The 23363-nt window shown below is 47.3% G+C and overlaps 2 protein-coding genes across 2 annotated transcripts in view; one reads left to right on the top strand and one right to left on the bottom strand.

The window, feature by feature from the left end:
* LOC147737577 (uncharacterized) overlaps positions 1-23363 on the top strand; it is a 499818-nt gene that overhangs the window by 22805 nt on the left and 453650 nt on the right. The window lies entirely within an intron of this gene.
* On the bottom strand, positions 7894-9946 carry LOC147737580 (uncharacterized). Its single transcript, XM_086936485.1, has one exon. The coding sequence runs from the start codon at positions 9817-9819 to the stop codon at positions 8527-8529; it is 1293 nt and encodes a 430-aa protein (XP_086792611.1). The 5' UTR covers positions 9820-9946; the 3' UTR covers positions 7894-8526.

The raw sequence follows: 23363 nt of genomic DNA, 5'->3' as shown, positions 1-23363 counted from the left end.
ATCTGTGGCAGACTCACCCTAATTATGCCGGGTATGCACAGAGTTTGGTTTTAGGCTCACTGTGCCACAGTATTCAGGCTAGCCTGGCTGATGAGGAGTGATACCTCGAAACTGATCCTAGGATGCTTGTTTCTAGTCCAGGGAGGGCCTGCCTTGGCAGCTAGGGCTGGATTGTTTCCATGAGGAGCAGCGTCAATACTGAGTTGCATATGGCTGCCTCTAAATTGGGGTGGCATGGTGAGCTAAAGAAGGATGGATTGAACCCAGATCTCTTGACTGGGGGTGAATGTTTGATTTGTTCCTCATTCCGTCCATCATTTGTGTGTCTTTTGCTCCTGGTATGGCCAGACATGAGTCCCAGGCTCACTGTGCCACTGAATTGAACCTGACCTGGCTGATAAGTGGGATACGCCAAAGCCGTTCTCAGGATGCTCGTTTCTGGTCCAGGGAGGACCTGGTTCGGCAGTTCAGGCTGGACTGTTCCCAATGGGGACCAGGGTCAAGACTGATTTGCATATGGCTGGGTCCAAACTGGGATGGCATGATGAGCAAAAGAACGATGGATTTAAATCAGATCTCCTGACTGTGGATGAATGTTTGATTTGTTCTGCATTCCCTCCATCATTTGTGGGTTGTCTGTAGACTCCCTGCAGGCAGCACAAAGTATCTTGATAGTGTAGGGGAGCAGTCTCATTCTTTACAATCAGCAGTCAAATACTATAAATCCAAATTATTTTTTGTTTTATTACATATCCCAAAACATACCATTTTATTAACATGTAAAATCTAGTAATTATTATGTACATTCTATAGTGTCATGATTAGTTCCAACTATTTAATAGTATGGTGCAATCAATCTCTTTTTTTTCATTTTCTTTGTAGAACAATCATTTCAAAATGCAGCTCCATCAGCCATTTACAACTGTCACCCACGAATATACAATGGTGATTCTGTTCACTTTGTGCTCGGCCTTGCTATCATACATTGGGAGGCTCTGTGACTTTTGTTAATGATCCGTCACTTTTCTGCAGAGAAGCACTGTGCTCAGCCCGGCAATCACACAGCATGTGGGTCGGAGACTTTGTTAATAATTCATCTATGGGGAACAGAAGTCTGCCTGGCTATCACACAGCTGCAGCAGCTCTGTGACCTTCATTATTGATCCTGCTCTCTTCTGAAGTGTGCTCGGCCTGGCTATCCCACAGCTGCAGCTCTGCGACCTTCATTATTGATCCTGCTCTCTTCTGAAGTGAGCTCGGCCTGGCTATCGCACAGCTGCAGCTCTGTGACCTTCATTATTGATCCTGCTCTCTTCTGAAGTGTGCTCGGCCTGGCTATCCCACAGCTGCAGCTCTGCGACCTTCATTATTGATCCTGCTCTCTTCTGAAGTGAGCTCGGCCTGGCTATCGCACAGCTGCAGATCTGCGACCTTCATTATTGATCCTTCACTCTTCTGAAGTGAGCTCGGCCTGGCTATCGCACAGCTGCAGCTCTGCGACCTTCATTATTGATCCTTCACTCTTCTGAAGTGAGCTCGGCCTGGCTATCGCACAGCTGCAGCTCTGCGACCTTCATTATTGATCCTTCACTCTTCTGAAGTGAGCTCGGCCTGGCTATCACACAGCTGCAGCTCTGCGACCTTCATTATTGATCCTGCACTCTTCTGAAGTGAGCTCGGCCTGGCTATCACACGGCTGCAGCTCTGCGACCTTCATTATTGATCCTTCACTCTTCTGAAGTGAGCTCGGCCTGGCTATCACACAGCTGCAGCTCTGCGACCTTCATTATTGATCCTGCACTCTTCTGAAGTGAGCTCGGCCTGGCTATCACACGGCTGCAGCTCTGCGACCTTCATTATTGATCCTTCACTCTCCTGAAGTGTGCTCGGCCTGGCTATCACACAGCTGCAGCTCTGTGACCTTCATTATTGATCCTGCACTCTTCTGAAGTGAGCTCGGCCTGGCTATCACACGGCTGCAGCTCTGCGACCTTCATTATTGATCCTTCACTCTCCTGAAGTGTGCTCGGCCTGGCTATCACACAGCTGCAGCTCTGTGACCTTCATTATTGATCCTGCACTCTCCTGAAGTGAGCTCGGCCTGGCTATCACACAGCTGCAGCAGCTCTGCGACCTTCATTATTGATCCTGCACTCTTCTGAAGTGAGCTCGGCCTGGCTATCACACGGCTGCAGCAGCTCGGTGACCTTCATTATTAATCCACCACTCTTCTAAAGTGTGCTCGGCCTGGCTATCACACAGCGGCAGCAGCTCTGCGACCTTTAATTTTGATCCTTCACTCTCCTGAAGTGAGCTCGGCCTGGCTATCCCACAGCTGCTGCTTCCTTATTGATCCTGCACTCTTCTGAAGTGAGCTCGGCCTGGCTATCACACAGTTGCAGCTCTGCGACCTTCATTATTGATCCTGCACTCTTCTGAAGTGAGCTCGGCCTGGCTATCACACAGCTGCAGCTCTGCGACCTTCATTATTGATCCTGCACTCTTCTGAAGTGAGCTCGGCCTGGCTATCACACAGCTGCTGCTTCCTTATTGATCCTGCACTCTTCTGAACTAAAGCTGCGTGCACGGCCTGCCTCACACAGGGCTGCACCTCTGCGACCTTCATTATTTTATTTTCTTTATAAATCTTTTTTATTGAGAGAAACAACGAAAAACAATATAAAAAGAATACAAAAACATAACAAGAGAGCAGTTGTCAAGATGGTCAAATCACGTGAAATAAACACAAGGTACCTATAATCAATATAATAGAAAGAAGCGTCACTGATAATATTTCAGTCACATACTGGTATTAAACCTTTAAGTGTCTCGTTATGAACATTAAATGGGGAACCATCGTCAAAGGGAGTGCACAGAAGATCTCTGCTTTCGTTCCAGGGGCCCATATTTTTGCCCATTTACCTGGGCATCCCCTGCTCTCATATACCACTCTTTCAGCCTGCATGCACCAGTCCATGTCGGCCGCCCAGTCCCTGTGTTGGGGCACCATTCCTCCCTTCCATGTTCTGGCTATGTTGCGTTTTGCTATTATACAGCCCAGCGAAGCCCATGTTTTTTCAGTTTGAGAGAGGTCAGTGGCGTCCCAAATGTGTAGGAGACAAAGTTGAGGAGAGGTTTCTATAGGTTTATGGCATATTTGGGACATGGTGGACAAAATCGCACTCCAGTACTGTTGAAGAGAAGGTGCCCTTGGAACCGCCGCATCGGGGACAGAGTGGGGAATAAGAGAGACCCATTTTAACAAGTGCTGTGCTGGTATAAAAGACCCTGTGAAGTATTTTTAAGCTGTATGAGCTTGAAGCGGGAATGGACAGCCACCTCCCGGGGAGAAGCCAGGGCCTCACTCCAATCTTCATCACATAAGTCTTGCACGTCATCGCACCATTTTGTGCGTAGTTTGTCGAGAGTCTCGGGTGAAATATTAAGTATTTTACGGTATTTTAGGGAGATGGCCTTATCCGGAACATAATCATCTAGAAGCCTATCTTCCAGAGGCGAGGAGAAAAGATAGATCGGAGCCCTTGGGAATTGCCTTACAGAATACACTGCATGCCTGAAGTAAACTAAACGTTTCCCCCTCATGCAGTTGGTATTTTAATTGTCGTTCGCCGAATGGAACCACAGCACCTTTCGCTCACAGGTCCCTAACCGTGGAGAGACCAATCAAATCCCTCTTTTCAAACCTTAAATAACCCGAGAGCATACCCAATTGGCACGATTCCAGCAATTGAGTAACCTGCGTAATTTTCCCCTTACAACCCAACGTGGCGGTTGCCGCATGCCAGATCGAAACTGTGGTAGAGGTCGGGGTATAGTTGGGTAGATGCCCGAGCCCTCCATACAATGCTCGTAGGTCATTGCCCGCAGTCATATTAAGCCTGTCCATCCTGTATGCTGGATCCATAAGAGGACGGTGGGCCCAATGATTGAGGACCACTAATTGTGAGGCCCAGTAATATGCTTTAATCGCCGGGAGAGCAATGCCCCCGTCATACCAACTTTGTGTAAGTTTGGTCAGGGCAATTCGGGGCGTGCTGCCATTCCATAGTAGCGAGCGGACCTCAGAATCAACCGTCTGGAAGTAGTGGGCAGAGACAGGATATGCCGTGTTCTGCAGGGCATAAAGGAAACAGGGGAGTGCCTTCATTTTAAAAAGGGCAGCTCTATCCAATGGAGTAAGGGGCAGTGTCTTCCAGTGCTGCACATCAGCCAGGAGGCGCTGCAGGGGAGGCAGGAGATTCTTCTGATAGAAAACTTCCTTGTCCCCCATGACATAAATGCCCAGATAGCGGGAACCGCCTGTGACTATATCAGCGCTGCTGCCCGGCGGAAGACGTGGGGGCTCTCTACTGAGGACATAAATCAATGACTTGCCCCAGTTAATGATATAACCTAAGTACTGTTGAAAGAGGGCAAGAATATGCAACAACCTGTGAATTGAGGATCGAGGGTAGGCCAGGTACAGGGGATATCATCATCGGAGTAAAAGGAGATCCTATCCGACCAGTCCAGAGACCAGTTGTTGCCTGGGTCTTTCCTAGCCAGGCGTAGGGCCAAGTTTCTTCCTAGATGGAAATGAAGTGTGAAAAAGTGTGGAAAAAAAATTGAGGAAATATAAGAACAAAGTGGACCTTTGATTTAGGAAAAGACAAATTGTGAACAACCAAGTATAATGAGTTATCAAAAATATATGTTTATACCAACAGTGTATAAACAAGCATTTGCAATGCAATAGGTCTCGCATTTACAAGTTTGAGCTATTGGCACTGTAAATGACAATGCCTTTATTCTTTATGTTTTGGTTTTTAGAACCTAAGTCTAAGGCATTGTCATTTACAATGCCAATAGGTTAAACTCTTGCTAATGCGAGATCTATTGTGCTGAACTACAGTACGCGGGTTGGGGAGAAATAAATCGATGCTGCTTTAGATGCACTCTAGGTGTTGGAAACGGATGATACTACAAACTCTTTTTCCGGGCAGAGTCGAAGTCTGGTAAAGCAATGGAGAGAGGGAGTAATAAAAGCATCACCTCTATGGAAAAGAGTAAAGTGGAGCGCAATAAGAAAAGCATACGAAAGACAGAAGCACACAAGGGAGCAACAGAGGTCGGGTGCAGGTATTTAGCAGGGTGAGAGGCACTCAAGCTAAAAGAAAGAACAAGGATAGAATGGGGCAGTAGCCCTGCAAGGAGGGAATAGGGTAGAATGACTAGGAGGAAGTAATGGGGTAGTAGCGCCAGGAGGAGGGAATAGGGCAGAATGACTGGGAGGAAGGAATGGGACAGTAGCACCAGGAAGAGGAAATAGGGCAGAATGTGGGAGAAACGAACGACTGGGAGCTTTGGGAGGAAGGAATGGGACAGTAGTACCGGGAGGAGGGAATAGGACAGAATGACTAAGGGGAAGGAATGGGACAGTGGAACCAGGGGAGGGAATAGGGCGAATGTGAGAGAAAGGAACGGGGCAGTAGCTTTGGAAGGAGGAATGGGGCAGCAGTACTGACTTGAGACATAGAGCAAATGTTTCCTCCAATACATTGTCTTATAGGAAGACATGGGATTTGATTACACTGATATATATGTATGGTTGGCCGTGGGGATAGTTAAGTGCAGTGTCTGATGAATTACAGAGGAATTATTGACATTGGGAAGCTGATGACCTGAGCAGACACGCACGTATTTGAAGCTGTGACTATGGGGTCTAACACAGATTCCTGCAGTGGGTACATGTATTAGTTCGCTGAGCAATGAAACGCACAGGAGGTAGAAGAAAGCAACTAGGGACCGGGGCCTGAAAAACACCACTGAAAGGGCTGTCAAGGAGAAAATTGCTACCTCTGATGGCTCTGGTGCTGCAGTGATTTACAGATCATTTACTGCCGACGCTACCTGGCTGCCCTCACTGTGACAAATATAATAGTCACATCAGGAAGCTTTGGTGACCCCGACCTTGACCTCATGTGTCCTTTATTTTCGGGCTCACGCAGACTGACAGACACCACCTCCTGAAAAAAGTAGAAACTGGTTTCAGTGAGGAATCCCTGGCTGTCTGTAAATCTGCTCTCTAACCAGCCAGAACTGGAAAATGAGAGGAAGGCGGCTGCTGTAGAAGAGGCCCTCAGCTGACCCAGCCCCACTAGCCTCTCCTGGAAATTGTTCTGTATGCCTACCCAGAGGTCCCCAGACCCTCCAATACAGCTCTGCTCTTTTCTCCGCACTGGGGACTGCAAGAGGAGGCTGGACTGCGTATTGCTCTTCGCTTTAAGCTTCGGTGCCCCTCCCTGGTGGCCTTTAGGCCTGGTATTGGGCCGCAGTAGCGTGTGTACCTTGTGTGTACAGCCTTCCCTGGAGCCCCAGCTGAACTTGCGCTGCTCTCTGGAATGGGAAGGAGTGGAGTCAGGACTGGAGCACGCGGAAGAGTGGCCCCCGGAGGGTGCCCGTTGGTGGCTCTACTCAGTCGCCTGTTGCCCAGCCTCTCCTGCTGTTCCGGGGGGGGGGGGGGGTGAGGGGGGGGGGGCTGGTGGTGGAGGCGCTGCGGCCGATCCCGATGCCCGCAGGGGGCGCTACGTGGCCCTAATGCTGAGCGAGACGCTACAGGGCTGGAAGGACCTGGAGGCGGAGAGGGGCGATGGTGAGTAGAGGGATGAGAGAGTGAGACTCTGAGCTGATGGTGAGTAGAGACCTGGGGGTGACGGAGGAGTGCGCGCTGGAGTGGAGGGGGCGCTACGTGGCCCTTGTGTTGAGCGAGGCGCTACGGGGTCGAAGGACCTGGAGGTGGTGGGGGTGCAATGAGTAGAAGGGTGAGAGCCTGAGCTGACGGTGAGTGAGCGGGGGACCTGGGGGTGATGGAGGAAAGCGCACAGGGGTGGAGGGGAGAGGGGGCGCTACATGTCCATACTGCTGAGCACGGCACCAGAGGGGTGGAAGGACCTGGGGGCGATGGTGGGGTGAGGGTGTGAGAGGTTGAGCTGACAGTAATGGTGATTTGAGGGGTTACCCACTGGGCTGACTGAGGGCCCGGGATGAGGGAGGGGAGTCCTGTGAGACATCGGGAGCTCTGTTTACAATGAGGATTGGAGTCGTGTGGGTGTGGGCAGGGGGTTGCGTAGCTCCTAGTGTGCGCTCGTGCCAGAGTCACAAAAGTGCCAGAGAATGGAACAAGGTTCTGGAGAAATGTTTTTATAATTAACACATGCATAGCGCCCATTGCTTAATTTGTGAATACGCCCCCAGCCCAAAGGGTTTGTCAGAAGGCCTCAGCCGACGCGGGCCTGTCTGCTTCTTGTGAACAGCACTTGTGCAGCTGACTTTCTGCCCTGATTCCTCACCTTGACAAACATCGTCGACCAGCACTCTTTCCACCTTCCGCAGGGATTCGCTGTCTCATGCAAATACTTTGAGATTTGTTTTTGTCGCTTACCAAGTAATCCGCACAAACCTGTAATTACAGCGCAGTTAGCTGGCGCTCGTTTACCGGGGAGTCCTCAGGGCTGGCTGCGATGAAAACACAGGCCCGGGCTATTTATTGCCGGAGTAAATGAGAAATATATCATTTACCGCGCTCCCAAGTGCCCCGACGTACCTTGGGTGCGAGACCTAAAAAAGCATTTGCAATGCAATTGCGATGGAGATGATCAACATTCAGCACATAGTTGGTCCATGGTCCCTACTGAAGATATACAGGCATACTTCCACATTCACCAAGTGCCTATTTCTATATAGATGCACTGTCTAATTTTTAACATAATTGTATAACAGTTGTTACATCGTAAGGACAGACCAAAAGAGTAACATCAATGTAATTGTTGTCACATAGTTTCACAGTTAAAACATAATCATTATTTTCATGGCTGAAGAATTTGTGTCCTCATTAGTTCTACATCAGAGCTTCAAAGGTAAATGTCATGCACTGCAAGGGTTAACCCAGACAGCTGCAGCTCTCATTCTCCTGCTTTCACTATTGCTTTTCTACACAGTCCTCTAGCCACTGTCACAGAACAATTAATGATGCATAAAATGACAACAACCACAGCCAGCTCTGAAGAATCTTCATTTTGTGCTTGTTAAATTGTTTTGAGTGTGTTGGGTTTATATGTTTTAAAATTAGCTGAAAATAGACTTGTTAGTCCAAGCATTTTTCATGGTGTTGCTTTTACAGGTAGCATGGTCCGGTGTTCTTGGATTTCTTTCGTTAAAACTCTCTCACAGAATAAAAACCAACAAGGTTTCTTTACTTTTAGTCCACTTTGTGCTAGTCTCCCAATGGGTTTCGTGATATTTCATGTTTTTCCTAGCTGTAGGGAAATAAACAATAGCACAGAATAGACACTTTCATTGATGGTGATGGTGGAGTGCTCGCTGATTTTATTTTAGGTTTGAAGACTGACAAGAGCTTTTTGCACGTTCACTGCCATGATATGGTTTTTCTCCAGTGTGTGTTCGCTGATGTCCATGTAGGGCTGATAAGCGACAAAATCTCTTCCCACATTCTTTGCACTGGAATGGTTATTCCCCAGTGTGTGTTTTCTGATGCTGCTTTAGCTGCCATAAGTTATAAAAACTCTTCAGACATTCATTGCACTGGAATGGTTTTTCCCCTGTGTGTGTTTGGTGATGATACGTTAATCCTGAAGAGGATCTAAAACTACTTCCACATTCACTGCAATGGTATGGTTTTTCCTCTGTGTGTGTTCTCTGATGCTGTTTTAAGTTTGTTAATCGATTAAAGCGCTTCAGACATTCACTGCAATGATATGGTTTTTCCCCTGTGTGTGTTTTCTGATGCCGTTTGAAGTTTGTTAATTGACTAAAGCTCTTCAGACATTTACTGCAATTATATGGTTTTTCCCCTGTGTGTGTTTTCTGATGCCGTTTTAAGTTTGTTAATCGACTAAAACGCTTCTGACATTCACTGCAATTATATGGTTTTTCTCCGGTGTGTGTTCCCTGATGCTGTTTTAGGTGTGATAATTGATTAAAGCGCTTCAGACATTCACTGCAATGATATGGTTTTTCTCCAGTGTGTTGTCTCTGATGCTGTTTTAGGACTGATAATAGACTGAAGCTCTTCAGACATTCACTGCAAGGATATGGTTTTTCTCCAGTGTGTGTTCTCTGATGCTGTTTTAGGTTTGATAATAGACTGAAGCTCTTCAGACATTCACTGCAAGGATATGGTTTTTCTCCAGTGTGTGTTCTCTGATGCCGTTTTAGTTCTGATAATAGACTGAAGCTCTTCAGACATTCACTGCAAGGATATGGTTTTTCTCCAGTGTGTGTTCTCTGATGCCGTTTTAGGTATGATAATAGATTGAAGCTCTTCAGACATTCACTGCAAGGATATGGTTTTTCTCCAGTGTGTGTTCTCTGATGCTGTTTTAGGTGTGATATTAGACTGAAGCTCTTCAGACATTCACTGCAAGGATATGGTTTTTCTCCAGTGTGTGTTCTCTGATGCCGTTCTAGGTCTGATAATAGACTGAAGCTCTTCTGACATTCACTGCAAGGATATGGTTTTTTTCCAGTGTGTGTTCTCTGATGCTGTTTTAGGTCTGATAATAGACTGAAGCTCTTCAGACATTCACTGCAAGGATATGGTTTTTCTCCAGTGTGTGTTCTCTGATGCCGTTTTAGGCCTGATAATAGTCTGAAGCCCTTCAGACATTTACTGCAAGGATATGGTTTTTTTCCAGTGTGTGTTCTCTGATGCTGTTTTAGGTCTGATAAATATATAAAGCTCTTCCCACATTCATTGCACTTGAATGTTTTTTCCCCATTGTGTGTTCGCTGATGACTCATGACTTCTGTAAAACTACTTCCACATTCACTGCAATGATATGGTTTTCCCCTGTGTGTGTTTGCTGTAGCTCTTCAGACATTCATTGCATTTGTATGACTTTTCCCCTGTGTGTGTTCTCTGATGCAGTTTTGGGCTTGGTAAATATACTCTGTGTTTTATATAGCAGAACCCCCATTTCCTTTAACTGTCATTTAACTGTGCTTTTTGCTGATTGCTATGGAATGGCCTGAAAGAGTTTAAAATACACCTCTAGCTCTGACTGGTGGTCTGATGTCACTTTAGGAAGCAGAGTACTGCAGTAACCACCTCATGATCAGAGCTGGTATTGGATATGTTTACACAAGAAGTGGTTGATCAGTGTTGCCTTCATTTTCTAGAGGTAATTTCTCCAACTTGAGGCACAGAGTTGCACAGCTGAGACTCGTAGAACCACCGAATTGCCCTTGACGGTACTTCCAAGATCTTTCAGTTTATGTTCAGGTTCGGCTGCCTCTGAGGGCACTTATGTTTTCCTGAATACTGAAACTCAATGTTTCGGACTTTGCTTTTGCAGATTTACAGTATTATCTTCATTATTCCTAAACATTTTGTGCAATCAAGGATTGTTTTCTGTTGGATGTAAAGAGATTTAAATTACTTATATGGAAAATACCGGAATATGCATATACAATTTTTAGTTGATTGTAAAAGCATCTCATTTATTGCTATTGTTGAAACTTATCAAGACATATTTAAGACACATTTAGCCATACAGAGATATTTGCATAAAAGTTTCTTTGAAAATGCCACAATGTTATTTATTTCAGCAAAGGTGTTCATAGAGTAACTTTGCAAAAAAGGGCACTCGCATTGCACACATTAAAACAAAAACAGCTCTTGGAGTAAAAGATGGATCAGGAACACTCAAGACAGGAAGTTGTGCCATACATCAAATCCTATTGTTCACAGAGGTGCCTTGCTCCATTCACTACTAACTACTAACTCTTTTTTCAGGAGGATTCCCCTGGCTGTTGTCTCAAGGCCTGGTTATTGGGGGCCTTTTGTGCGCTCATTGTGTTTGGGGCACTTGTGGCATAAAGGGGCTCTATCTGGGCCTTGTAGGCCCTGCATCATGTATCGATCCTCTCCCCATATAAAGTCCCTGCCCAATCTAAAATGGCGGCGTCTCTTAGACTCTAGGAATATAGATATCGACATAGGATTTAGCATGTCCTTCTTATGTACATGAAAGAAGGACTATCATGTTCTATAGCTTCAAAGTATTTCCACGGTGGCGGCCATCTTAGAATGATGTTGTTTACTAATTCTGCTTAGATTTCCAGACTGGCTCGGTCTACCGAATTTCCAAGTGCATCCTAGGCGACTGTTCATCCTATCCCCCCTATTCCTCTAATCTGGATTCTATCTTCCTAATTGCATAATCTAGTTTGAGCTAATGTATTTCAACTTCCCCTTTTTTATTTTTCGCAGCTGAGCCCTCTCCTCAGGATTTTTTGTTTTCCACCTAGTAATCACATGCACATAACGCTGGATAGCCTAAAACAGAGAGAGTACCTTCTTTCTTGACATCTTCTGTCATTATGCTGCTGTTTAATGGGCTGTCTTTGTAGAACGGAGTCATCGAACTTTCCTCCAGCCACCTCATGATTTGCCCCGTCCCTTCCTTCCTTCCTTCCTTCATCTGACCATACCCATCCTCCTCATCTCCCCTCAGCTTCCCCCCACGTGAGCATTCAGTACCCCGGTCCCTCCCCTCTTTCCACTCTGAAAATGTGGTGCCCTTAGCCATGGATTACCTTTTTCTGCGTGAAGCAAGCACACAATGTTACTCTCATCTTGGTACAGTGGTAGTCTAAACGCTGAAAGATGCAATCTAAGATTGAGCGAAGTGTTATGGAGATTCTCTTCCTTGCTCGAACACCTCCAGCACCTGAGATCTCTAAGAATCATTTAAGAAACAAACGCATGCATAGCTCAAAAGCAAACTTCCTTAGGAAACTGCTAAACAATGCCAGGAATCGACCTAAAAACTGTTTGAACTCGTTAAATTGCAATCTAACAGGAAACCCAACCTACTTTCTGGGTCTTATCTGCAGCCTAACTGCGAAGAACTTGCCGCCTTCTTCCTGGGAAAGACAAACAAAATTGAAAGTGACTTAAAGACTGCATTGGATCTCCCCTCGAGGCTTTCACACGTCAGTCCCCAACCACCTGTGTGGCCTGAGCGTCCTACACACACCCCCAAAAATATTGCTGCATGGTGTTCATTCAAATCCTTTGATGAAACAACCATACTAAAAATCCTGTCAACACTTAAACCTTCAAAGCACTTCAGCGATCCGCTTCCTTCAAATCTCTTAATTGAGATTAAAACCTCTCTTCTCCCACCAAAATAGTAAATGATTCATTAATTCAAGGCAGCATACCAGACTACCTCAAGTCTGGACAGATAACTGCCGTTCTGAAAAAGCCCACAGCAGACCACACTGATCTACATATCTTCCGCCCTATGTCTAGCATCCCAACTCTTTCAAAGCTCCTCTAGAAATGTGCCCATACCCAGCTATGCAAACACAGAGCAATTTCAACTCTTAAATCAATACCAATCTGGATTCCTTCAGGGACGCAGCACTGAATCAGCCATGACTCACATAGCTGACGATGTTTTACACAATGCTTGTTCAAATTTAATCCTGCCTTTTAAGCGTCCTTGACACGTCATCAGCATTTGATGACTTCAAGTCAGTTGCTCAAGCCCTAGTGTTTTCCAGGCTGGACTATGGAAATGTAACCCTTTGCGGCCTTCCTAGGTCAAAGTTCCCCCCCTTAGGGCCTCCCTTAACTCATCTGCAAGGCTTATTACTGGATCTGAATGCAATAACCACATCACACCTTATTTGAAATCGCTAAACTGACTCCCTTACGAGGCACACATAAATTGTTAAATTGCCTGCATGACACACAAAGCCATACACTCCAACACCCCGAGGTACATTGCACAAAAACTGGAGCTGCCTGGTGACTCTAGAACCTCAAGAAGACTTACAATCGTGCCTACTCTGGCAATTGCCCGAGAATCTGGAATTCTCTACAATCTGAAATCCGAGTTAACTCTTCACCTGCATCTTTCAAAAGATACGTAAAAGTGCTTCTGATGCACACATTCTTGCTTTAGCTCACATGATACTGTTATTGCAATGGTTATTATTGTTTATTATTGCCTGCCTTACCTGTGTCTCTCACGGGCAGATCCTCCATTGGCGGGATGGAGCATCACTCCACTTCAATGCACCAGAGAAAACCCTCAGAGACTCAGGCAGGGGCAGGCCTGATGAGTGGCAGCAGTGGTGGGCTTCCTGTGCACTAGTTTGTAGTGCGCATGTCTCTTTGGATGGCCGTCTTGAGACCGAAGAGCCTGAAACCAAGAGCATGTGTGATAATTCCTCAGCAGCTTCTCCTATATGAGGTAGAGCGGGTGCAGGCCCAGAAGTATTTTCAGATAAAGAGCTGGGTAATAGGACAATGGCTTCCAATAACACTGCACTGAGCCCCTCACTTCAGCCAATCTTCAATGACTGTTTGAAGAACAGGGCAACAGGAAGGTGTGTTAAATGCCGACCACTAACCTTTCACCAGTTGCACACTGGGACTGCATTGGTTAGATGGAATGCTGTGCTCCCGCTCAAGTCATGCATGCGGGTGCTACAACTTGTTGCGAAGGGTTCCTTGAACCCTCAATTCCAATTCACACGGTTTAACTACACACACCACAGTTCTCCCCCCCCTACCGTATCCAGCACATGTTTCCTGTTTCGAGACCAGAGTGCCCACACTGTGGCTGATGCCAGCTTCTAACATATGGTGTGGGAGTACCTCAAGCCATGACTACAGGTGTCATGGCTTGAAGTTACAGCCACTATAGCGGAACTCGCAGACCTTACATGGTCACCTACTCCTGAATCCTGACTGCTAGGCCTTCACCCTAAAGTAAAGAGGGGGCAAATACTTACACCAGTTTACAGACCTTGCATAAGTACTTTTCAAGAATATGACTCGTTAACGAGTCATTACATCGCGTGGCATTACAACGCGGTCGTTACAATAGCCGTTTTGTTACCACGCAATGCCATTACTATGCAAGTCATTACATCAGCTTGCAGTAGATGGCGCGCTAACATTAGAAATGTATAATTTACTACTCCAACTCCAGTCTTCGTAACAGTAGGGAAGGTGTTGGAATAGTAAACTATACTATTCCTTTTGTTAGAGCACCATCTACTGCAAGTCGTTGTAATGACCTGCCTTGTAATGGCATTGTGTGGTAACAGCGCGGTCGTTGTAACAACCACGTTGTAATGGTATCACAGTGTAATGACCGCGATGTAAAGGTCGTTTCCCACTTTACAAGCGCCAAATATAAATGTCTTGGAAAGCAGGCTCTGTGCTGAACACCAAGAGACAGCTGCATACTCACCTGCACTGTGCAGGACCAGAGGCCAACACACTACACATGCTACTCACTAGAGGAGTGGGGAGAGTGGATGGGAGGGAACTGTGATATGTATATCCTTAGCATAGGAGCAAAAAACGATATTCGAACACAATGAAGGGAATATGTCCGGGACCTCATGAATGCATAACTTCTGTACAATTGTACCTAAGTATGATGTATATCATCCTGTTCATCTGATCTCTGTTCCCCTGTTGATCTATCCACATGTGTTCCCTGCAGCATCCCCCTTACACCTACTTCCTTATAATTTATTATTTTATTGATGCACTGTCTGCTATTAGGATTGGCATGTTTTGTAGTCCTCACCGTCCTCCTTGCCTTGTGATCATACTTTACTGTAATGATGAAAGGATCACCAAAGGCTGGATATATCAAGTGAAGTATTTATTGGTTACAGCTGTAGCAGGTCCTGAGTAACTGAAGATACATAGAATGTCTCAGGCAGGTAAAGCATTGTACATTCTAGACTCAGGTGACATGGGCATTTGACATGGCTGATGACACAGTCCAGCCAGATCACCACATTTACCTTAGTAGATCTTGCTATGAGACTGAGGTAAATGGCAATGCTGCCCAACCATGATCTGTTTACATATGTCACATATATTATGTCATTCATGCTCCCTGTAAACTGTATTCCTCAATTCGTTTTTCTTGTTGATGTTTTTTTTTAAAACACCATCATTTTGAACCCATGGAAACTGAAAACAGAAAAACCTACGCATCTTGTTTTCAATGATCATTATCAGAGAAGAGGACTTGCTGCATGCACGGGAGGATTAACAACGAGACCTAGTGTGCCAGGACGGTGCACCAGGTTCAGTTCTCCGTAGTCCTGTATTCCAATGGGCTTTAGGAAGTGTAGTCATTTTGTAACTGTGTTTAACTTGGATGCGGATAAAGCAAGAGATGAAATGCATAATACTCAAGACTTTCTGAATCTTTACACTTAGGGAAATCTACATTCTGAGCATGCAGACAACGTGAAGTGAGTGAGCACTTGGATTAGAACTAACAGAGAGGACGCATCATGTGGAGGGAAGTACCCATACGCTTTGCTCCAGATACTGTTGGTTAGGACTCTGAAAGTGCACTGGAGCAGGCTGAAATTGCTATATGTGAATTGGCATCCTCAATTGGCAATGACTTTAACACCCTTAGAAGTCCCTAGTACATGTTACCAATGGTACCCAGGGCATGGGTGTTAAAGTAGTCACCAGGGCCTGAAGCACTATTTATGCCACCCTGAGTAGCCCAAGTAAACTACTAACAAGAGGACGGCCAATGCAGACTGCAGAAGAGAATAAACTGCTTGATCTCGACTCTGCCTTCACCATGTGTGGTAAAGTCAAACACGATTTTTAATATATGTCTGTCACCCCTAGGAAGGCCTCCTGAGGCAGACAAATGGCTGGGCCTGCTTTGGCCCAAGGATCCGAGTAAACTCTGTGCTGAGCAAAAGCCAGGCGTCCTTCACTGGCTCGCCCACCTCCATAAAATAATGGAAATTAAGGACACAAAGGCATAGTAGGATATTATTTGACTATCTACAAAAAAATTGATGAAGCAGCAGTACCCACACCCCGGAGCAGAACTCCTTGTTTCAGGATTCATCACTTTCTCACTACATCATATTTTAGTTAGTGTATTATGAGACTAGGTGTTCTCTCCCCAAGGATCAAAAGAAATGATCATTGTTTTGCAGCGCAGTTTTATCATCCCATACTTACTACCAGTGTTTATTTTAATTTAAGTTTCCATCTGGGTCACTACACAATGGGGTTGTGAGTTGTTCTGATGGTTGGACTCAGGAACTCCTCTCACCAAGAGATATGCCACTGTGCTGTGGAAACTGTCCAGGCTAAGTATAGATTTCACAACCAGCATATTTTGGTAAAACAAAGATTAAATGCTAACCCTCATCGTTAGATGGCTAAAGCTTTCCCACTGCCCATGTCTTGCGGTGAAGGTTTGGTGTTAGAGTCTGCCCACCACAAAATAGAATAGGCTTAGAGTGTGAAATCAAAAAAGCATAAAGCTTCAAAACCCAATTAGAGCAACAGAACTGCCCATAAAGAGTAGTTCATAATACTCAGCTGAGCCCCAATAAATCCAAGTAAAGCAGCAAACAGTTGTAGCAGCAATCTGTCAAATCAAATCAGAAAAGGAATACAACGAGGGGAAACAGCAGCAGCAATCGGTCAAATCAAAAAGGAAAAGGAATACAACGAGGGGAAACAGCAGCAGAAGTTGCCACAACCATCAAGGGTCTGGGCGGGAAAGGGAATAAGAGTAAGTTGTAACTACCTAGGAACACACTAATATAAAAGTCAAAACCATATGTCGTAAACATTGACATATGTTTGCTCGCTCTCATCGAAAGTGTGTACCTTGCGACCATCTTCCCTCATAAATCATCGGACTCTGGCCCACATCACCCACTCACCCCATAGTTGGGCTTCCGCTCCTCATCCTAACGACCCTTCATGGCCATTCAGATGTAGATCCTCCCTGTCCGATATGGATATCCATTCTCTCCAACCATTCTATGATCCAGAACACTCCTCCAACATATCCAACTTGCATCAATCCCCACTGATCCATTCCGGGAACCGAGGCTAAACTCTAGACTCTAGAGCATTAAATGAGAACAACTTCACGTAAGTCACCACCACACTATCTGCACCAATTGACACAAACACAAAGCTCAAATCCATGCTCCTGAAACTGTAGATCGGCAGTGAAACACGCTGCTGACATTGCATAACTCATCCCTGCACAGGACTTGGACCTTGTAATGCGGACTGAAACGTGGCTGAATTACTCAGCTTCTCCCATTCTAAACATTGTAGTACCGACTAACTATGATATAATTAGGTTGGATAGAGCAAACGGTCATGGTGGAGGCATCAACTGCTTACATCGCAGCAACTTAATGAACAAGTTACTTACCTTCGGTAACAATATATCAGTAAAAAACATTAGTTTGTGATAGATTCCTTACCTTATAATTCCCCCCTAGGCGTCAATGACCACTGATGCAATGAAACTAGGGACCTGAAAGGGATGACCTTGACCCTAGAAATCAGTTTACATAACAGGGAGAATGGGTGGGGCGGAAAGGAATCTATCACTAACTAATGTTTCTTGCAGCTATATCGTTACCAAAGGTAAGTAACTTGTTCATCTGAAAGAAAAACGTTAGTGATAGATTCCTTACCTTAGAATAGATACCCCAGCAATACCTACCCAGGTAGTGGGCCTGCGGACCAAGAGCACAGCAGAAAGTCCCAGAGAATAGAACGGCCAAAGAAGCTGTCGCTCCGGACTTGGCTGTCCAGGCAGTAGTGCTTGGTATATGTGTGCAGTGAGGCCCATGTAGATGCCTGACAGATGTCATGCAACGGGACTCCCCGTCCCAAAGCAGTAGTGGCTGCCGTCGCCCTGGTAGAATGGGCACGCAGCCCCACAGGAGGCTCTTTTTTAGCCAAAGAATAGCATGCTTTTATGCACAGAACTACCCACCGAGAGATGGTCTAATTGTGCACAGCCCGACCTTCCTTGGCACGCACGTAGCCAACAAAGAGCTGGTCATCCACCCGGAACAGTTGTGTTCGGTTCAGATAGAATGAGAGTGCACGTTTGGGGTCCAGATGGTGGAGCCTCTCTTCCTCTTTCGAGGGATGCGGAGGTGGAAAGAAGGTGGGCAAAGTGATGGTCTGCCCGATGTGAAAGGCAGTGACAACATTTGGCAGAAAAGATGGATGAGTCCTTAGAACAACTTTGTCTGGATGGACAGAGAGAAAAGGTGGTGTAGAAGAAAGAGCCCGGAGCTCATTCACTCTTCTGGCAGAGGTGATGATTACCAGGGAAGTAGTCTTTAAAGTAAGGAGACGTAAATGACAATTGTGAAGTGGCTCAAAGGGAGCATACATCAGATATGTTAAGACAAGATTCAAGTCCCACTGAGGCATTACGAAAGGAACAGGAGGGAACATGTGCAGAAGTGGTCTGGGTGGAAATTAAAACAACAGACCACAACTCCACTCGCAAAGAAAATCGTCGTCTAGCGAGTTCCGCCTTGGAAATTCCAATGCGCAGAACTGAGGACATTGCGTGTTATCTTCGGTGGCGAATAGATCTAACCAAGGCTCTCCCCACTGCTGAAAGAGACCTTGCGCCACTTCTGAGTTCAGACGCCATTCGTGATACAACATGCATCTGTGGCTGAGTTCATCCGCCCTGGCGTTCAAAGAACCTGCCAGGTGTTGAACCACCAGGGACATGCCCTGATGTTCCAGCCATGTCCAGAGGTGGCGAGCCTCCTGACATCGGGGCCAAGACCCCACCCCACCTCGTTTGTTGCAGTATCACATGGTGGTGGTGTTGTCTGTAAAAACCTGCACCACACTTCCTCAGACAGAGGGAAGAAATGCTTTCAGTGCAAGTCGGATTGCCCAAAGCTCCAGAAAGTTGATATGGAGCCAGGACTCTGCCGCAGACCAGAGGGCTCTGATCTCCGCCTCTCCCACGAGGGACGCGTTCGTCAATACTGTATGCTCCGGTCGGGAAGGGATCTGCCATTGACCCAATCGCGATTCGTTAGCCACCACTGCAAGTGTTGTGCAGTGCCCTTCGAGATCTGGATGTGATCGGACAGGTTGCCCTGATGCTGTGCCCACTGGGACTTCAGGTCCCACTGCAGAGCCCGCATATGCCATCGGGCATGATCCACTAGCAGGATGCAGGAGGCCATCAGGCCCAGCAGCGGGAGGGTCATCCTGACCGAAACCCAGAATGGGGGCTGAAAGATCGGAATCAGAGCCTGAATATCCCGGACTGGAGGTGGGAGATGACTTTTTCGGTCGAGACCACCTTCAACTACAACTCGTCGAGATAGGGGAAGACTGGAACTACTTATCTGCGCAGATAAGCTGCGACCACTGCCATCACTTTTGTGAACACCCGAGGGGCGCTGGTAAGGCCGAAGGGGACAACTGTAAACTGAATGTGCTCTTGGCCTACCGGCAACCACAGGTAATGCGGGTGGGCGGACAGGACGGGGATGTGGAAACAAGCGTCCTGCAAGTCCAAGACTACCATCCATTCTCCAGGGTCGAGGGCAGACAGGACCTGAGCTAGCGTCAACATCTTGAACTTCTCCTTTTCAGAGGAAGCGGTCGATGTTCCTGAGGTCCAAGATAGGACGCAGGCCTTTGTCCTTCTTGGGCACCAGAAATTAGTGGGAGTAGCAACCACGACCTACTTCTGGCGCAGGAACGCGCTTGATGGCCCCCTTGGCCAAGGGGGCCGTGACTTCCTGCTGGAGAAGCATCAAATGATCCCTCGACATGCAGTGGTACTGGGGTGGCATGCTGGAGGGGTAGTCTTGAAGGGGAGGGAGTAACCCCTTCGGACAATTTGTGACACCCACCTGTCCGAAGTGATATTGCGCCAGTGGGGGAGGTGAAGGCGAATCCTGCCGCCCACTGGTGTTTAATGGGCTTGAAAGCTCGTATATTAGGAAGACTTTGAGGCAGATGCTGCGGAGGTGGAGGTGGAATGACCCGCCCGCTGGCTCCCTGCACCGGGGACCACATCCGGGCCGCGCTGAGGCAGGTTCTGAGCAGGCCTGTGCCTGAACGAACGTGTCGGCGTCCCTTCCGTAGCCACAAAAGGGCTGAAAAGCAGAAGTGGCCAGGCGCCTGGTGGAAAGGTCCAAGGACTTGGCCGTAGCTCGGGAGTTCTTAAAGCGTTCCAGCGCACTATCTGCTTTGTTGCCAAAAAGGCGACGGCCATCAAAGGGTAAATCCATAAGGGAAATTAGGACATCCCCCGAAAAGCCAGTAGACTGAAGCAAGGCATAACGATGGAGCGTCACTGTCGTGGAAATCGCTCTGCCTAGCGTGTCCGCGGTGCCAAGTCTACACCGTATGGCGAACTTTGCTGCAGCCTTCCCTTCAGCAACAGCCTGGGAGAGCACTGTTCGGGTCTCCTCTGGATACTGAGGCAGCACCTGCACACCCCTATCTCACACAGAGTGGGAATAACGGCACAAGAGGAATGCAGTGTTCACCGATCGCAGCCCTAAGCTGGCACATGAAAACAGTTTCTTGCCAAACTGCTCCAGCTCTTGGATTCCCTATCTGGAGGGGCGGTAGGGAACACGCTCTGGGAAGTAGAGGCCTGAATAACTAGGCTCTCTGGGGTGGGGTGGGTGGACAGAAAAGCAGAGTTGCCCGGGACTGTGCCTGGCCACGTTCCTATCCACAAATTGGATGGTCCCATCCCGCCTGTGGTGGGCCAGGACCAAGTGCCCAGAAGAACGCCTGTCAGTGCTTCATTGAAAGGCAGTAGAGGCTCCAAGGAGCTTGCTGGAGCTCTTCAGTGAGGAGGTTAGTTGTCACGGCCATCGTAGGAAGTTCGAGGTCCTTGGCTGCCCTACGTAGAACCACACCTAAGTCGCACCCTCCTCTATAGCCACGGTAAAAGGAGGGAGGAAGCCATGGTCAGGCAATTGATCAAAACCACTGACATCCCCTAACTCTTCTGCCCAGTCCTAATCCAACTCACACTGTTGTGTGAGAGGGCCCTCAGACCCCTCCCAGTCCTCCCCTTCCACCATAGCCCGATAAACAGGTCAAAAAGATGGAGACTGGACATAGGGATAGAAATCCCCCATCGGCATCGGAATCGAACAACACCGAACTGGCGCCGTACCGGGGCCGACGTCGTCCAAGGGACCGGACGGCATCACGGGCAGTGCCGGTGGGGTCGATGCCGGCGGAGGAGTTGTCAGGTCGACCGGAATCCAGGCCTGGACCCAAGGGGGTCCTGCAACGCCGGCAACGAAGTTGTTGGCGGTGCCGGGGCCAGAGCTGCCAGCAGCACAAAGCAGGGACCCCAGATGGGCCCGCGGCGCCTGAAGGCGCTCCGGCGGGGGCCGACGGCCCGAAGAAAATCGTGCACCTGGGCTTGAGTCGCTCCTGGGCCCTGAAAAAGTGGATAGGACGGGGTTGCCTGCACGGGCTCCACAGTAGTCACAGGGGTGGCACCACTCGCACCTTCAGTTGAGTTGTGCGACCGGCGAGAGTAAGTCAAAGGGTGACGATGCTTCTTCGACTTCTTTTTCGAATGCCTCGACTTACCCGACCCCTAGGACTTTGATCCTGAAGATCGATGGTGGTGACTCCGTGACCGGTCCCTTGACTTCCTCCTTGACTGGGACTCGAGCGGCGCGGAGCCGACTCCTGGGCTTCCAGCAACTTTCGGGACCGCTCCCGCAAAGTCTTTGTTGCCATGGCCCGACAGAGCACGACTTGGGGTCATGGTCGCGTTCCAGACAGAAGAGACACACGTCATGGGGGTCAGTCACCGACATCATGCGGGGACAGGTCCCGCAATGTCATGTCATCCCTACCCAGCATCAGGAGTCGATAGACTCGAAAAATAGAGACACAAATCTTCAAAAAGCTCTCTCCGGATCTTCTGGTGTGGAAAACAAAAGAACTGCCATCAGCGCGCAAGAGTGGCGTCTAAGTACCTGCTGTGACGCCGGTGAACACGACGCTGACGACGGATGAGGAGCAGAATGACGCCACCTTAGGACACGGATGGGTACTGCTGACGAAAACTTTCCGGATCCAGTCTGACGCTTGGGGGTAAATAACAAGAACAAAAGCAGAAAGGGACACTAGTTATACACAAATTGTAAACTCACTTCTAGGTCAAAGTTGCCCACCTCACTGGTCTTCTGCCAAGAGACCACACAGTTATAGTAGACATAATAAAGCACAGAGAGGCAATATAAACATTTTAAAATGCACAAATGCACAGTAGATGAATCAATCCGGACTCTTCAAATGATGTTAGGCATGATCCTTTAGTTTAATGGATTCTTGGACCACATATGAATAGTACACCCAGAGTGCAGCCAACGCGTTTCGCCCTGAATAGGGCTACCTCAGGGCAGTCGACCAGTTACTCCAATCTTATGAGGTCAAAGAGGTGCCCAGATAATTACTGCACAAAACTTTCAAATTTGGTGCGTATTTATTCCACAAAAGCAAGTATTCTTCCAGTTTCTATCTTGCTTTGAGTAAATGGTCCATAATCACTTAAAACCGTGATGTATTAAGTCTCCAGTATTCCAAATTCTGTAGTGTAATCCAAATTCTATTTTCTGGTGATCACTATGATAGGTGATACACCTGGGGTTAATCAATATCAGCAGTTGTTACTTCATATCGCCATCATTCGTAACGCCGTGTCTCTCGAACCGCCGTCAATCTCAAAATACAATGGAGGCTTGAACGTTTTTTGCCTAACATCATTTGAAAAGTCCGGATTGATTCATCTACTGTGCACTTGTGCATTTTGAAATGTTTATGTTACCTCTCTGTGCTTTTTTATGCGAGGCCTGGGGGGAATTCTAAGGTAAGGAATCTATCACTAACGTGTTTCTTTCAGATAGTGAAAGCACTACAATCGGACCTCATGCCGTCCTGTGAATACCTATGCATCGAGGTGGCTGGTAGCAACAATCACCCATGCAAACTGCATACGTTCTACTACCCGCCTTGAGACAACCTTCCCTTTGCTGAACAGATCATGGATATTATCTCGGCTTATGAAGATTTCCTAGGCACTCAGATCTTCTTGAGAGATTTCAATCATGGTTCGAGGGCCATTGCCGAACTGCAATGAATTTGCTGACTTCTTCATAGTTAAGACCACTAAGATCAGAGTTGAACTACTCTCTGGCCTTGAACAACTGTCGATCGGTCCTCTGAAGACCCTCCCACCCACTGGGTTGGTTGTCATTGTCCCCATGCAGCCTTACCTCCTCAAAAACAACGCATCTTGGAGTCTTTTCCAAACCTTGGATGAAACCACTATACGCAATACGCTGGCTACTCTGAAACAGTCTAATCACTACAATGACCCCCTCCCATCCAACCTCTTTTCCCAAGTTAGAACCTCCTGCTCCCACGTTGGACACTTTGGACTTCGTTAATGTATCCCAGATTA

This window comes from Lissotriton vulgaris, chromosome 1_1 (assembly GCF_964263255.1).
Source record: "Lissotriton vulgaris chromosome 1_1, aLisVul1.2, whole genome shotgun sequence".
Taxonomy (NCBI): domain Eukaryota; kingdom Metazoa; phylum Chordata; class Amphibia; order Caudata; family Salamandridae; genus Lissotriton; species Lissotriton vulgaris.
This window is presented reverse-complemented; position numbering and strand designations above follow the sequence as displayed.

Excerpts from the sequence above, each read along its gene's own strand:
- LOC147737580 (XM_086936485.1), bottom strand. The coding sequence starts at position 9,819 with ATGAGTCATCAGCGAACACACAATGGGGAAAAAACATTCAAGTGCAAT.